Source organism: Schistocerca americana, chromosome 5 (assembly GCF_021461395.2).
Source record: "Schistocerca americana isolate TAMUIC-IGC-003095 chromosome 5, iqSchAmer2.1, whole genome shotgun sequence".
NCBI classification, from domain to species: domain Eukaryota; kingdom Metazoa; phylum Arthropoda; class Insecta; order Orthoptera; family Acrididae; genus Schistocerca; species Schistocerca americana.
In genome coordinates this window covers 57,388,674-57,404,489 of record NC_060123.1, presented here as the reverse complement: position 1 = coordinate 57,404,489, position 15,816 = coordinate 57,388,674, and the positions used below count along the sequence as shown (strand labels likewise).

Sequence of the window (15,816 nt, the reverse complement as noted above, 5' to 3'; positions counted from 1 at the left end):
CCGCATATAGGTAAAACTGACACTTATATTAAAAATTCCATGCATTTTATCGAAAAACTGAGGGAGATCGCAGTTAGTCCAAGTGACATCCTTGTCAGTTTCGATGTAGTATCCCTGTTCACCATGGTCCCTGTTGACGAAGCTCTTTCTTACATAGCTGATATGTTTCCTACTGATATAATAGCTTTGTTTCGACATTGTCTATCCTCGACTTATTTTCAATATAACAACAAGTTTTTTGAACAAATTGATGGGGTGGGCATGGGTAGCCCTCTGAGCCCAGCTATTTATGGAATTTTTCGAACAACAAGTGCTGCAGTCGGCCAATAAAAGCCCTTTGAAATGTTATCGATACATGGATGACACCTTTGTGATACGGAATCATGCTGAAGAGGAACTGAGTGATTTTTTGGCGCACATAAACAGTTTCAATCCAAAGATTGAGAAAGAGAGTAATGGACAACTAAAATTGTTTGGTTATTAAACAGGCAGAAAGGACTTCAGGGCATAAGGTATATAGGAAAGAAAGACACACACACACACACACACACACACACACACACACACACACACACACACACCGATCGTTGCCTACATAAGGATTCGAATCATCATCCTACGCTGAAGAGAGGAGCCATAAAAACTTTAGTGGACAGGGCTAATAATATCTGTGAGCCAATTTATTTGCAAGATGAATTAAGCCATTTGCGAATGGCTTTCAAGAGAAATGGGTACACTGACAACAAGATAGATCAAGCACTCCACCCTAGAAGAAAAGTGTCCGAAAATACAAGACAACAACAACCATCGGCTGGAAAAGTTTTTCTTCCATTTATTCATAACATCACGGACCATATTGGGAAAGTTTTGGCCAAGTTTCAAGTGGAGACAATCTTTCGACCTACCAAGAAAATTAGTGAAAGTTTAAGATTGGTGAAAGACGCATGACACCCCTTAGCTACCCAGGTGTGCATAAAATTCCGCGTAGCTGTGGCATGGTTTATATTGGAACAACTAAAAGGAGTGTTGATACCCGTCTAACGGAACACAAAAGGAACTGTAGATTGGGACAAATTGACAAATCAGCTGTAGCGGACCACGTTTTCAAAGACGGTGATCATGAAATAAAATTTAGTGAGACAAACGTGATAGCTAGGATCTCTCATTATTATACCCACATGTATAGAGAAGCTATAGAGATCTACAACACGAAAATAATTTTAATAAAATAGAAGAAGGGTTGAAATTAGACAAGATATGGCAGTCAACTTTGCACCAATGAAGTGACAATCGATTTCCTGTAATCGAGAGAGATGGCACTAGCCAGAGATAGTTTTAAAGTCGAAAGCATGTGACGAGTAGTGGCGCCATCTAAGGGCTCTATATAAGTGGGACCTCCAGCACCTAGCAGCCAGTCGCCGACTTACCTCGAAAGATGTTGCCCGCAGTAGGCAACGAAACGCCAGGAAGGACAAAAAGTTTTATATGTGGACCACGGCAATTCAGCCCGGAAGTTCTAATTAATGAAGACGCCGGCCGTGAAAGCTTACATGTGATGATTATTACAGCAACTGTTGGCTAAAATTTTGTATTAAGAGAACAAACTCTTTGGGTGTTACTATCCTCTTTACATTACTCATAAGTACACTGCAGCCTGACTGGTCAGCCAAGACACAGCACCAGGAAAACAGAATCTTATTATAATTAATGATAAACCAAAGTAAATAAGTAACAACAATATGCTATTTTGATACCACAAACAGAAAATAAAACTAAGAACATACTGATTTAAATACTAAGTGACTATTATGTTCCACAGTATATTTTGGGTAGTATAATTTTTAATCCCCTTTGTCACTTATGTGTTGTGTTGACATATTTTCTTCTTCCATTACCAAGATGAGTTATCTTTCATGTTATATTCCCTATTTTTTCTTCCAGGGAAAGAATTTGTGGCACCTTAAATTTAAGTTGATATGTCAGTACAGCATAAGCAAACAGTGTGTGTGTGTGTGTGTGTGTGTGGGCGGGGGGCGGGGGGGGGGGGGGGGGGGGGGGGGGCTTGGAGCTGTGTATGCACTCATGTGCAAGTAAGGTCAATTGTGTATTTTGGAACTACTCGAGATGCAGTACCTCTATTCCTTATTCTACTGTATTCTGCCTATAAAAAAATCAGTGACATTTGTCTTTTTCTGTGTCAGTTTTAGATGTCTGTGATGCCTACTTTACAAAGGTCCATCAAGATCAATTCTTGGTGCCTCTATGAGATCAATTCTTGGTGTGTCTACAGCATTTTTGTTGTCTTTATATGGGGAAATCATTTTCACTTGCATTCTCTTGGTATGTAGAAAGTAAACAGCAGGCAGCTCAAAATGTGCCTGAGGGGTGAGGCAGGGTGTGAGGGAAACAATCCTTTCCCTCACTCCCTTCCACCTCATGGCTGCCTATCATCAGTGGTATTGGCTGAAAGGAAAATACTGTCCTACTAGCAAACGTCATTGTTTGCTTGCTTTGCTGTGTCTTGTTTGGTTGTTTGTATTCAATCAGTACATGCATTAAAGGGCCGTGCATAATGCACAGTGATTAATTTGAGTACACTATTAATAGTAATAACTGTTTGTAACTACTAAAATGTATTTTTTTGCCACATACATCAAATCTAATTTACTTAAAACTTGTTAGTGGAGGTGATCTATCTTCTGATTTTCACTTAGGAAGGGATGTCTTGCCTGCTTATAGATTAAGTTTTACCTTAGACACAGCATAAGTGCCAATGGTGAAAAATTTTGTGTAACAAGAATCCAGATAATAAATCTCACTGTAAGCAAGAAACAGACAATAAATCATTCCCCTGGTATGATGCTTTAACTGAATAAGATGAGATATGTGTTGGGTGAGGGTGGGGGTTGGGGTGGGGGGACTGAAATGACATGGAGAGTGGTAGAATTCATTAACTATTTATTCAGATGCTACCTCTTCCATAGAATTGAAGAACTGGACCATTATTATCCTGGGATTTAACATATTCACATCCCTTGGATGTAAACAACTCAGTCACACAGTGTTGACACAACTGCACTAACAATAGCATGTTTGGAACAGAGCATACCATTCTGTAGTAGATACATCTTAATGCCCACCTGACTTCCTACTGTGGGCACTATTCTCAATAACGGACATTACATAAATGTAGTTTAGCTTGCTCAATCCAGTAGCCTTAGCATTTTGAGCTTATCTTTCTTTTCCTTCTTCTCATTTCAGGTGGAAAGATAGAGTACACAGAGTAGTACTGGAAGGGAAGACAGGTGGCTATTGGCAGCAGCACCAAAATGTGAATGAATTCTGGCAACACCATCAACTATCAACAATTCTGGCACCTGTCCCTTATACTCTGACGTATGAGTGCACAGCATTTACAGTGTGCTGCAGGAGTTATCTGAGTATGCTGATAATGTCACTGGAGCCTTTACAGACCTCACATTGTAACAAAAAGAAAAGCTTGGTTTCTTGGCAAACAATGCCATCCATAAAGGGCATTGTTAACTGGAACAAATAACACTGTTATTTCAAAACAATGAGAGGATGAATATCAGCAGGGAAGGTAACTGCTGCTAACTGAAAGGCACTCTCTCTTCGTAGAATTAAACTGATGAGCATGTGTAGAGATACAGGTGATGGGAGCCATCCACAATCGGCTAAGGTGTTCAACTACTGGCATGTACCAATAATGTGATGATAACTGGCACTGAGGTATTCTTAATAATTACTACAGTCCAACTGACATTTCATTAATAATTTTTCCTTTCTTTTTTAAATTTAGCATCACATCATTGCATGGCAATATCATCACATTAACATTTGTGCACTGCAATATTGTTCTTGAATAATTATGTAGGTGTGTGTAGTTTGTGTGATTTAATATAAAAATGAAATTCAGAATGTCATACTCTCTTCTGGATGTGTGTGGAATTCTTTTACCTGTGATCCATCAGCATTAAAGTGGTCCAGAGCTTGTTTTCTCAATTCTCCTTTAATACTCCCATCTAGTCTTTGGAAGGGGAAGTGCCTCAGCTGCAGGTACTCTCCCAAAATGTCCAGCATCCGCACCATTTGAGAGAATATCAGAACACGATGACCTGTCTCTTTCAGGCGAATCAACAATTTATCCAGTAGCACTAGCTTCCCTGAACCACGGATTAGGTCCTAAATGTGACAAAAGAAATACACAAATGGCAGTTAAATTGGAAAGGAAGCACTGTTAATTAATATACACCTGAATGGCAGTTTTACTGGAAAGGAGGCACAGTAAATTAAAGTTACAAAATTAAACACAGGTTACCTGTAAATAGTCTGTGGGAGGAGGTTTCTGCTCATAATCCAATGGCTTTATGAGAAATGCATGATTACAACATTTCTTTAGTTCTATAACTATATTAAGAAATGTTGATGAGGAACCCTTTACACCTTTCCTGAGTGCATTGTAGTTCTTTGTTAAAATCCACTTATAATACTGTTTCTGGAGTGAAGTCATCTCCACTCGTAAAATTTGCTCAACCTGAGAGAAAGAAAAAACTACAATATAAAACCAAAGTCTATCAATAATTAATAATAAAAAGAAAATACATAAACATTAGCATCTATGTAAGTACTTAACCAGAAGTGGTCTAAAATAGAATCAGGTCTACTCATAACTGCAGTACACTTGCAACCACACACCTAATAGAGAAAATATATAACAATACAACAAGCATAATACTATAGCTTGAAATTAATTGTAAAATAGTACTATTTAATCGGCAGTTAAACACATGACAGGAACTTCTAAAAGCTAGTTATTTATGGCTATAGAGCAGCTACTCAGCAATGTGCAAAAGGAATTTTTCACTAACCTTTGCTGGGAGAGACTTCTCAACATCTTTCTTCACTCTGCGTATTATGAAAGGTTCTAATTGTTTGTGTAGTTTCGAGTAACCTTTCTGTGCGGCATTGTCATGCTCCTTCTCAAAGTCTTCCCAACAATCAAACCTTTGACCAGAAAATATTTTTATTAATGCACAAAACTGGAGTAATAGCACCACAGCTAACTATATTGCAGCCCAAGAATACTTCCATAAGTTTTTTTTATCATATTGCATACATGACAAAAAGGCACTACATGCTTGAAAGTTTAAATTAAATGTATGTATTTGATACAAACTTGTTAGGCATGATGAAATGCAGAAGACTCCACAGCTCTTTCAAGCTATTCTGAAGAGGTGTCCCTGTTATAAGCAGACGATGATTTGTATCAAACTCCATAAGGGCTTTATAAAGCAGTGAATCATCATTCTTCAGTCTATGGGCCTCATCTACGAGTAAAGCAGCCCAACTTACGCTTCCCAGAAATACTTTGTCTTTCAAAACTATTTCATACGTGGTTAGGATTGCATTAAACTTGAGACGCTTAGAACTGGCATAGCACCATTCGTACTGGCGTATCTGGAAGTAAAATTTATTGTTCAGACTTGCATTTTGGCTGATAGTAAGGTATGGAAGGATGGATAGGAGGACAAAAAATTACCAAGACAATCTCAGACAGATTCCAAAAATTAGTTTCCATTTGCACACATTTATATACATCAACCTAAAATAACTTGGGAAACAGACTCAAATGTGAAATATATCATGAAGCCTCCTGTTTACTCTCTGTTCAACTATGCATATAATGTTTATCTTTGAACAATTATAATTTATTTATACTTCTTATTGTGTTGCACAATTAAATAAAAGTTTCAAGTGTACGAATCAAGTCAGTACATTAATACGTATTAACAAAAAGTGTAAAATGAGTTGTGTCGCCTTCACTGCAATGAACGGTCACTCTACAATGCATAATTAGAACATCATTAATTAAAAGATATGACTAATTGAAATTGTGATAACAGCACCTGGTGGAAAAACATTGGGCTAATCAGCAGACACTGGAGGATTATTACCATTCATTCGAAAGCAATCATTCAACTCTTTCTGAAAACATCCTTTGAATTACCTGAAACTAATTCTATCTATCTATGTATCTATCTATCTATATCCGAATCCTGCTCCAGCTACTGCCGGGTCTGGCTGCTGACGAGTCCTCTCCATTTGGCTCGGTCCTCCCACCACTTTTCTTCCTCCACTTGCTGCCAGGTCACACCTCTCCTTTCAACAGATATTCTCACTCCCATTTTCCTGGGCGCCCTCTAGGTCTTTTCCCGTCCATCTTTAGTTCTTCCATAATTTTGGGGAGTCTCTGCCCATGCATCCTCTTAACATGCCCATACCATCTTAATCTATTTCTTTCAATTTCTTCTCTCATACTTTCTTGTTTGAGGTCCTTTCTAATCTCTACATTCCTTACTCTGTCCATTCTTGTTTTTCCCTTAACTGCTCTGAGAAATTTCATTTCCCCTGCTTGCAGTCTGCTCCAGTCCCTTTCTGTCATTGTCCATGTTTCTCCACCATAGGTGACAATAGGGATGTAATAATTCTTACACATAAGGAGTTTTGCTCTTTCTGAAACTTCATTATTCAAAATCAGATGTTTTATTGTTTGGTAGAAATTGCCTCCCTTTTGTAACTTCCTATTAATTTTGTTAGTTATTCTTCCATCCCTAGATATTTCACTCCCTAAATAAGTGAAACTTTCTACCACTTTGAGGGGTTCTCCATTCAAGGTAATATTTCCGTTGATTCCTTTCTCTCTTCCAAATACCATTACTTCACTCTTATCTTTATTTATTTTTAATCCATACCTTTTCATTATTTCCTTCCACGCATCAAGCTGTAACTGTACACTTACCTCTTTATCACCCCATATTATCATATCATCTGCAAAAATCATCTTTTTGTCTTTTTCTTTTACTATATCTTTAACTGCCCTATTCATTCCCTCCATCACAACATTAAAAAGCGCAGGAGATAGAATACTTCCTCACTTAAGTCCTTGTCTTATTTCGAAGTATTCAGAGTTCCCCAATGGTGTTCTAATTCTACAATTGTGGCCTCTGTACATTGTCTTTATAACATTAATGTATCCATCTTCTATATCTATCTTCTTCAGTTCTTCCCAGAGTCTTTCGCTGTCAACTGAGTCATATGCCTTTTCTATGTCTATAAAAACCATTATCACCCTTTTGTTATACTCCCAACTTTTTTCCATCAGTTGACAGATAGAAAATATCAGGTCGATCGTGCTCATTCCTTTCCTAAACCCATGCTGTTCTTCACTCAGCTCCTTTTCTATCTTTTCACTCATTCAATTTAGTAAAATTCTTTCAAAAACTAATTATCTTATGAAACTTATAAAAACTAATTATCTTATGAATATAATATATTAATCATATGAAGCTCATGTTCCTGATACATATGGAGTCTCACCTTTATCTACAATAATGATGTAGGAGTCCGGTGTTCGAGTTCCAGTGCTGGTACAAATTTTAATTCACTACTTCAATCTACATCAATATTGAATATAAATGTAATTGAACAGATAAAAATCTACTCACAAAACAGCAGCAGAAGAAAACACACACAAAAATTAGGGAAATGTGCAAGCTTTTGGAGCCTGAGGCTTGTTCTTCTGGCACAAAGTTTGAAGGGAAAGCAGGCACTTTTTTATAATTTTCATGTGAGTTTTCTCCTCCCAATGGTTGGCGAGTATTTTTTTTATCTACCCTATTATATTATAATTCCAAAAATTGATTATTTTTGTTCATACAACTAACTTACAAGATAATTAACATCTTAATTTCTATTTTCCATTTTGCCCCTAGGCTTGTTTGTTTCTGAACTTTGCAATTGTACTTTAGTTGCTCAATTTTTTCCGATCTGATGATACCCCTCATTGATTAACTAAATCACTAATTAAGATTTTGCATAAATTACCATTATATCAGATAGTTTTCAATATGGCACTTGTAATCATACGTAAGGTACTCCCAACGAGGACGTACAAAATGATTCCATAAACTCTTCCAGATCCCTAGATTACCAAATTTTTTTGTAAACCAAAACCTAACCGATACTTTTAGCCCACTCTGAGTAGCAAAATCTAAGCCAATTGTTTTTCAAACAATGTCTGCTCACATATTAAATATCAGTCTTTAAAAAGTTGGACGTGAGCTACTGCAGTGTACTTTTATCCAGTAGATTATTACGAGGCATGTGCAAAGTGTAATGTTTAGAGTAAAAATGAACTGTGTTCTATTTCACACTTGATTGTCTTGTCGAGTGACTTGTTAGAATTAGCACTGATTCTTGGACAGTGTTTCATTAATTTGTGCTTCAATAACCCTACAATTTATAAGAGTAACTCTGTCACTGGACTCTTGGTTGTCTGTGATCGCCAACCTGACTGTAAATTTAATAATCTCATGAAGTAGAAAAAACTGGTCATTATCTCAATGATACAATTTTGAGGCATATAATAAATGCGTAAAAAAAGTGTAACCTAAATTGTGGTTTTGGGGACTTTTTTGAGCAAACACCATCAAATACAGAATCTGAGTTTCAGTCTGAAGGCAACAGACTGATGTGCTACCGAGGAGGCGATGGAGACTACAGAAAAAAATTTGATGTCTTTACAATTTGGGGCCCCTATTTTCAGGCCACTTTGCTGTAGAAGCATTGTATTACAGAAATCACCAGGTTAAAGACAGAGAAGTGTGGCAAAAGTTACAAATGGATAGACAATGAACTTAGGATCAAAAGTGAACAGTGAAAAACATTTTGTGTGGCACAAATGAAACAAAACTGTGAACAGAACAGTATATTCAATGTGAATAACACGAATAAAATACATTATGGTATTATGTAGCTGACATACAAATAATGGAGTTATACGGAGAGGACTTCAGCCAATCTGGAAGGACGACATCGACTTCATTTCGGACAGCAGCCAATAAGCAGGATAGGGGTACAGAATATAAATAATGCCACATGCTGACACTGGAGTTACGAAGAGGAGCAGTAATCATAATTATGGAAGACAGCAGCAACAACTTGTGCCAAGACAGTTAAAGGCAAAAGTGTTTGTGTTATTAAGTGTTCAATAGGTACTGACAATAAGATGTGACAAAGGGGCAGAATAACGTGTTTGAGTGTAGAATAAATCAAAGTTTTATTGTTGAGAACATAAATTATTATAGAAAATAATGACAAAAAAATGAGTACAAATTAATAGTTTGAAGGAAAATATTGATAGTGACATTAGAAGTGGTTTTCAGGATTTAAATAGTGCACTAGATTCAATGCAAGTTTGTAAAGAAGAGAAAATAGGCAAGTTTGAAGAAAATGTGGGATCAGCATTAGATGCTTGGGGTCAGAATTTGCAGGATAGTGGAGATGAGATGGGAAAATTACATTATAAGCAGATGGAAGTTGAATTTTGTCAGTCTGATGTAACAGAAGTAGTGCAAATTTGTTATCTTGGTGATAATAATATGAAATCAATGAAATGCAAACTGATACTGTTGATACCGAGAAGGTGGAGGTGTCCAAAGAGAATGTGGATGTAAATACAGATGCATTTGAGGGTGTTGAAACACGGTGTGTGCAGTTGGAGAATGAACTTCTTGATAAAGGAGATAACAGTATGGGTGAGTGTCAGTTTGAAAGAGAATATAAGCCGTTAGTAATTAACAGTAATACTGATGAGATGCAATTAGTAATAGTTAATGTATGCTATTCAATAAAGGCAACGAAAGTGCAGCAGGCTGCCAATGCAAAGAAGCCTACAGTGAAATCATCAGCAGTTGCTATATACAAATTACTAGAAGCTGATAACGAGGTAAACAGTGTGATGAAATAGGCAAAAAGCAAAAAAGTAGTATTCAGTGTAGATGTACACATCATAGTTTTTAATGTGTTTGTGATTTTCAAGAGAATTTTTTATGAGACATGGTACTTCCAAAGATTTTGCTGTGTTATACAGAGGAATGGCTAATGATATGAAAAGTAAATGTAGATCTTCACTCAATGTTGCAAAACTATATGGAGGGGCAGGGAATCAATGTAACTTGAAATTTACCTTTAGGCAGGGGCCCACTGCTCTTAAAAGAACACATTACATGATGGGTAGTGCCTTCCCAAGCTGTGTGATCCTATTTTTCCCTCATAGATCACTCTAATCATCCTATCAATAGATTATAAGGAAATGTAACCATCTCTTCCGCAGAGTACTTGTGTACGTGAAAGGTTTACTATTCAAGGATTCACTGTGTGTGTGTGTGTGTGTGTGTGTGTGTGTGTGTGTTAGTGTATGCAAGTAGTATGTAAGACAATAGAAGCATAGCCAATCAAAATTTTGTGAAAAATGCCCTTAGTTAATAATAATGAGAGATTTGTGTGACTAATTTAAATTTTTTTGGCTTGAAGTATGGATTTAAGAATGCATAATCTGATAATACAGGAGCAGTACGAGTAGGTTTCCATAGCATTGCTCAGTTCATATCACAAATAATATCGGTGTGTCATCATAATGTGCCAATGTTCATATGAGTATGTCAACAACTTGCCCATCAGGCTGTAGCATATGAGTTTGAGAGTTTGAGATAAAGATAAAACAAACAGTGTTGCCCATGGTATTGACTATGAAAACATAGTATTTGTCATGAATAAGTCCTTGAGGCAGGTTAAGTATTCTTAATGTAAAGTGACATCTTCACATAATGAACTAAAAAGTAAAGAACAAGTTTTTGTCTTCTATGCATAAAGAGTAAAGTAGTTTTTTTTTATTTTTATTTTTTTTATTGGTTTGTTGCTGTAAAGTGTCATTTTTAAGTCAATTTTGTGAAAGGGGATGAAGCAGGGACTTAAGGTTTAATGATATTATATTTACTGTAAGAAGCATTTCATGAAGTAATGAAGCAATGAAGTACTAATGAAGTGATATAGATTAATATGAGGAGTTTGTGTATGGTAGCAATGGATAGAAACCCTGTCTTTGGGTTATTTTGTTTTTGCAGATGCACTGTCAAAGATAGCTACGTTCATTAAAAGAAGTATTTAATGAAAGGATGGCAAAAGAAAATAATGAAATGTAGCTACATGAAGGCAGATATAATTTTGTTATAGTGAAATGTCTATCTGGTTTGAGGCAACATTTAGTACTATGCTTATAATTTATGGCACTTTAAACAAGAGTTGAGTGGAATATTAATATTTTAACATGACATGAAGCTTTATAGTGTTGCGTAATTTATTTCCATGATGGTAGAAGCTATTTTCACCTTTGGTTCCAGTAGTTTTGGGTGAATATGCATTAAAAGAAAAGATGCCTTGATAATTAGCTAGCTACAATACACAAAGTAAACAAGAAAATTCTGTCACAGAGAAATAATGGTAAGGCAATATTGAACATATATTAAATGCATTACGAAAAATTTGGATTATTTTGCTCTAGGTTTCGAAAGAAAGAATGTATATTTTCCTAATATAACTTATTTTGCATACACTTTTCATGCAATACATTCCTGCACACTTTTACTCAAATGTGTGCAATCAAAATCAGAAGCTGGTAATGTTCTCTGAAAAAAAGTAATTTAGCCTGGACGAGGGATCACGATATGGATCAAAAACCTTGTGACATAGCATGTAGGAACTAACCCATTCTTACGTCTTCAACATCTGTTACTAACTACATTTTTTTCTTTCATCTCTAATTTTCATTCTACTATCAATACTATTGCACACGTAACGTGTAGTATGTACATTATTATTGCAAATTGTTATTAGGTAGAAGTTCCATTTAAATTTATTATCCACATGATTAATTTGAATATTGTGGTTCCAATAAAATACATATTTTCATTAGCACATCATTAATTAAAAGGTATGGTTAACTGAAGTCACAATAACATCATCTAGAGGAAAAATGTTTTGAGCTAATTGGCAGAATCAAAAGTACTGTTACCACTCACTCGCAAGCAGCCATTCCACTCTTTCTGAGAACATACTTTAAATTCCCTGAACATAACTAAATTAAATTCCAAGATAATTAATGCACTGTCTCAATTTCTATTGCCAATTTTTCCCGTGCGCTTATTAGACGCTGAACTGTGACACACTGCTTTTGTTGCTCTATTTTTTTCTGAATTAGATGACACCCTCATTAATTAAGCCATTAATTAAGATTCTGCAAAAACTACCATGACATAAAATAATTTTTCAATATGGCACTTGTACTCATAAGTAAGGTATTCCCAATGTGGATGCATATAAAGTGATTCCATAAACTTTATTACCTCATTTTTTGTAAATCAAAATTTTACCAATACTCTCAACACATTCTGAGTAGAAAAATCTAACCAAGTCACTTTTAGATGACTGTGGAGTTTCTGAAATAGCAATTCATTCATATACCAGTCTTTAAAAAGTGGGACATCATCCAAAATTGACCGTCTGCATCCAGTACTCATTGAGAATGCCTTTCCTGTGCTATCTTTCACTGGAGTTGATTGAACATCTCTGTGACCATTACGTGCTTACTGAATGAACCTGTAGTGAAACATGTGCTCTTCTTTGGATCTTGACTATTTCCTCTATTAGTATCATGTGGTACGAGTCCTGGACTGACAAGCAATATTCAAAGCATTTGTCGAACAAGTGTTTTGTTAGGTACTTTCTTTGATGATGGGCTACATTTTGACGATTCTTCCAACGAATCTTAGTCTGATATCAGCCTTACCCAGTTGCTTTCAGTTATAATTACAAAAATTAAGAAGGTGTCGTAAAATACAAGGTGTTTCACCGAAGAGTTATCAGATGCCTTTTGTTTGGTTTTTAGAATTTCATTTTTGTATTGTGTAGGTCTACTTATCCCAAACAAAGGCTGCTGATGAGGTGTTTCGTGCAACACCTATTTTCAAAGGAAGATATTGTTCATGGGTCTCATTAAAAACCAAGTATTGTTTAAAGTGTGCTGGAAATACTCACTATTTTTGCTGCCCACATACTCAGAGTTGAATAGAAAGTACCATTTATGACCTATTTCTATTCCTCTGTTAGGTCATTTCTTTCTCCATAATATGTTTCCAGTATTTCATGTATAGCATTCTTAAGCTCATTTTACATAATGTAGCAGTGAATGACTCACCAGATACAGTAGCTGCATGCTGTATTTGACGTGCCTTACTGACTAACACGGATGCCTGCTTACTTACTGCTAGCACACGGCCATTAACACTGGTCTTGGTCATTCTTTTAGACATTATACAAAATAGACTCTGAACAAATAAATGCCTAATGACCAGTTAGCTTTAGGCCATTGTAAATCTTTCCATAGCAAAGCACCACAAACAATTTGTAAAGAATCTCCAGAAACTCAAATATGTTTTCCCTCCATGTTTTCTGTAGATAGTGGTTTGACTTGAGCACAGTGAAAAAATTACTAGACTCCAGACGTTGCCATCATTTACAGGTCACAGAAGTGCACTTTTAACTGTAAACTCATCAAAAGCTGTAGCTTTTTCAAAACTGGACAGTGGTGACAGGTGTGCAAGTTTGTCTCTTCACAAAACTTAAATTGTGCAATAAAAAAACTGAATGTGTGAAAATTGGAAAAGTAAGATTATCAGGCTAAAAGAAAGCAAATCTTGTCTAAACTACAAAGAGACAGAGAGGCTGAACGTACCAATATTGAGAAGATACAACTGCTAGTACTGCCAATAGAAGCACACAGGTTGTTCATTACACAAGCATGTCAATTAGTGTTTTGTTTTTTTATACTCTATCACTTGTCTTCTTGGATCATCAGTTGCAATTTGGAACATTGCTCTAACCTGGGGTACATAGAGCACTTGTACAACTCCACATGAATTGTTTGCATTGGAAATGGAGTTATAATGCTCTGAAACTGGTCTGGAAAATAAGTTCTTATGTACAGTATTTGCGTGAGGTTCTTTATATTCCTCAGCTTGTGAAGACACCAACCTGTTTTTCTGTAATTTATGTTACCTCCTTGGCAGCACATCCGTCTGTTGTCTTCAAGTTGAAAATCTTATTCAGTATTTGGAAGTTTTTGCTCAAGAAATGTACTCAACACCACAATTTAGGTTGCCCTTTTTTACACATTTATTAGCCTCAAAGTTGTATCATTGGGATGGTGATCAGTTTTTTTTTATATCATGAGATTATTACCATTTACAATCAGGATGGCTGTCAAAAACAACCAAGAGTCCAGTGACAGACTTACTCAGATAAATTATAAAGTCACTGAATCAAAAATTAATGAAACACTGTAATAATCAGTGGTAGTTCCAACAAGTCACTAAACAAGATAATTAAGTGTGCCACAGACCACAGTTCATTTTTACATGAAACATCCACCAGATACACTGTAATAGTTCGCTTACTTCAGTCATTAATGAAAGTCACAACACTCAACAATAACTCATTCAAATGACAATGGCAGTATAAGCCTCCTACCAACAACAACAAATTTCATACAAAATATCCATTAATTTGAGTTACAGAAATCACTTGGAGGTTGTTAGACATCGATATTACTAAGCTTTCGTCTGCTGCTTGAATTTTGAGACTGTCCATTCCTTGAGGAGTCAACCAATATATTGCTTCCTCCTACATATATCACATGAAAAGACAATGAACATAAAATCAGAGAGAAGTACTCAAGCTCACATGGAGGCTTACAAGCAACTGTTCTCCCGTGAACCATATGCAACTGGAACAGGAAAAGGGGTGAAGTGACAGTGGCACACAAAGTACACCCTGCCACACACTACAGTGGCTTGTGGAGTATAGATGTAGATGTAGATAGTAAATGGTGAAAGTCAATGTTCTGATGGAAGGGTGTTATTACAAAGACATTACCTGCATGTCATACATGGCACGAAAAATGTAGCATCTATTTTTGGCAAAATTTGTATCTATTTTTTGCAAAATTTGTGTCTACTTTTTTTGTTAATGATTAAATGCTCAAATTTCAGATGTTGTCATGCTACACGAGTAAAGATAAACAAAGCCGTATTTCGTTGGAACTGACTGTTAAAAAAAGTGTTGATTGGGAAATTTTTGATGGGAATGTTTGCTTTCGCAAAAACTTTTAACACCTTTTTCTTCCAAAGTGGTCTTTGTTTCCTTCTTTTTGCTGTATTTAAGCTTTCAAAAATTATCGCTCTGTTGAAAAGCAGCAGCATTTTCCCATCATTAGCTGAATGTTTCTACAATTTAAGTTGTTTCTGGACATTATTTGTCATTTCATGCCCAATTTGATGATTTCAAAATCTGCAGACGATTAATTTCGAACTTTCATCAGCATTCAGTGTAGAAGTAGAATGGAATTATGGTAACTCTATTTTAACGGTAGGGGAAAAATGGAGTGCGGGCACTACAGGCTATAATGGCAGACGACCCCGTGTGTAAACATACTAGAATTCTGACTGCCAGAGGGGAGCCCCACCTCCATACCGCAGCCCACAGCAGAACTGATATATTGTCTCAGGGATTGCTGATATCTTCTGGTGTTTTACGAGTTGTAATCAAATTCTGTGATGGATGACTAATTGCTTCACATATTTCAAAATAAGAAAAGAAAACAATTAACAACACACATCACAAAGCAATTGGAAACTGCTACCACGCAATTGCTTGTTGAGGTTAGCCGAGTATTGTTAATGACATAGTTCAGGCTCAAACTCTAGTGGTATTCCACGCATCCACAGTTCAAAACATCCAATACCTAGTTTGCAATGTTAAAAGTGTCGAATTTATACCATCTTTTCAGCTTTCGTTAACAAACAAATGTATGTGTTTCTTTGATATAAAATGCTACGTTTC

The 15,816-nt window shown here is 36.1% G+C and overlaps 1 protein-coding gene across 1 annotated transcript in view; it reads right to left on the bottom strand.

Moving 5' to 3' along the window:
• LOC124615656 (chromodomain-helicase-DNA-binding protein 1) overlaps window positions 1-15,816 on the bottom strand; it is a 78,995-nt gene that overhangs the window by 35,771 nt on the left and 27,408 nt on the right. Inside the window, exons 12-15 of the mRNA XM_047143672.1 lie at window positions 5,198-5,478; window positions 4,890-5,025; window positions 4,340-4,555; window positions 3,979-4,203 (exon numbers count right to left, since the gene is read on the bottom strand). Of these exons, the coding sequence (XP_046999628.1) occupies window positions 3,979-4,203; window positions 4,340-4,555; window positions 4,890-5,025; window positions 5,198-5,478 (858 nt within the window). The remainder of the gene's footprint in view (window positions 1-3,978; window positions 4,204-4,339; window positions 4,556-4,889; window positions 5,026-5,197; window positions 5,479-15,816) is intronic.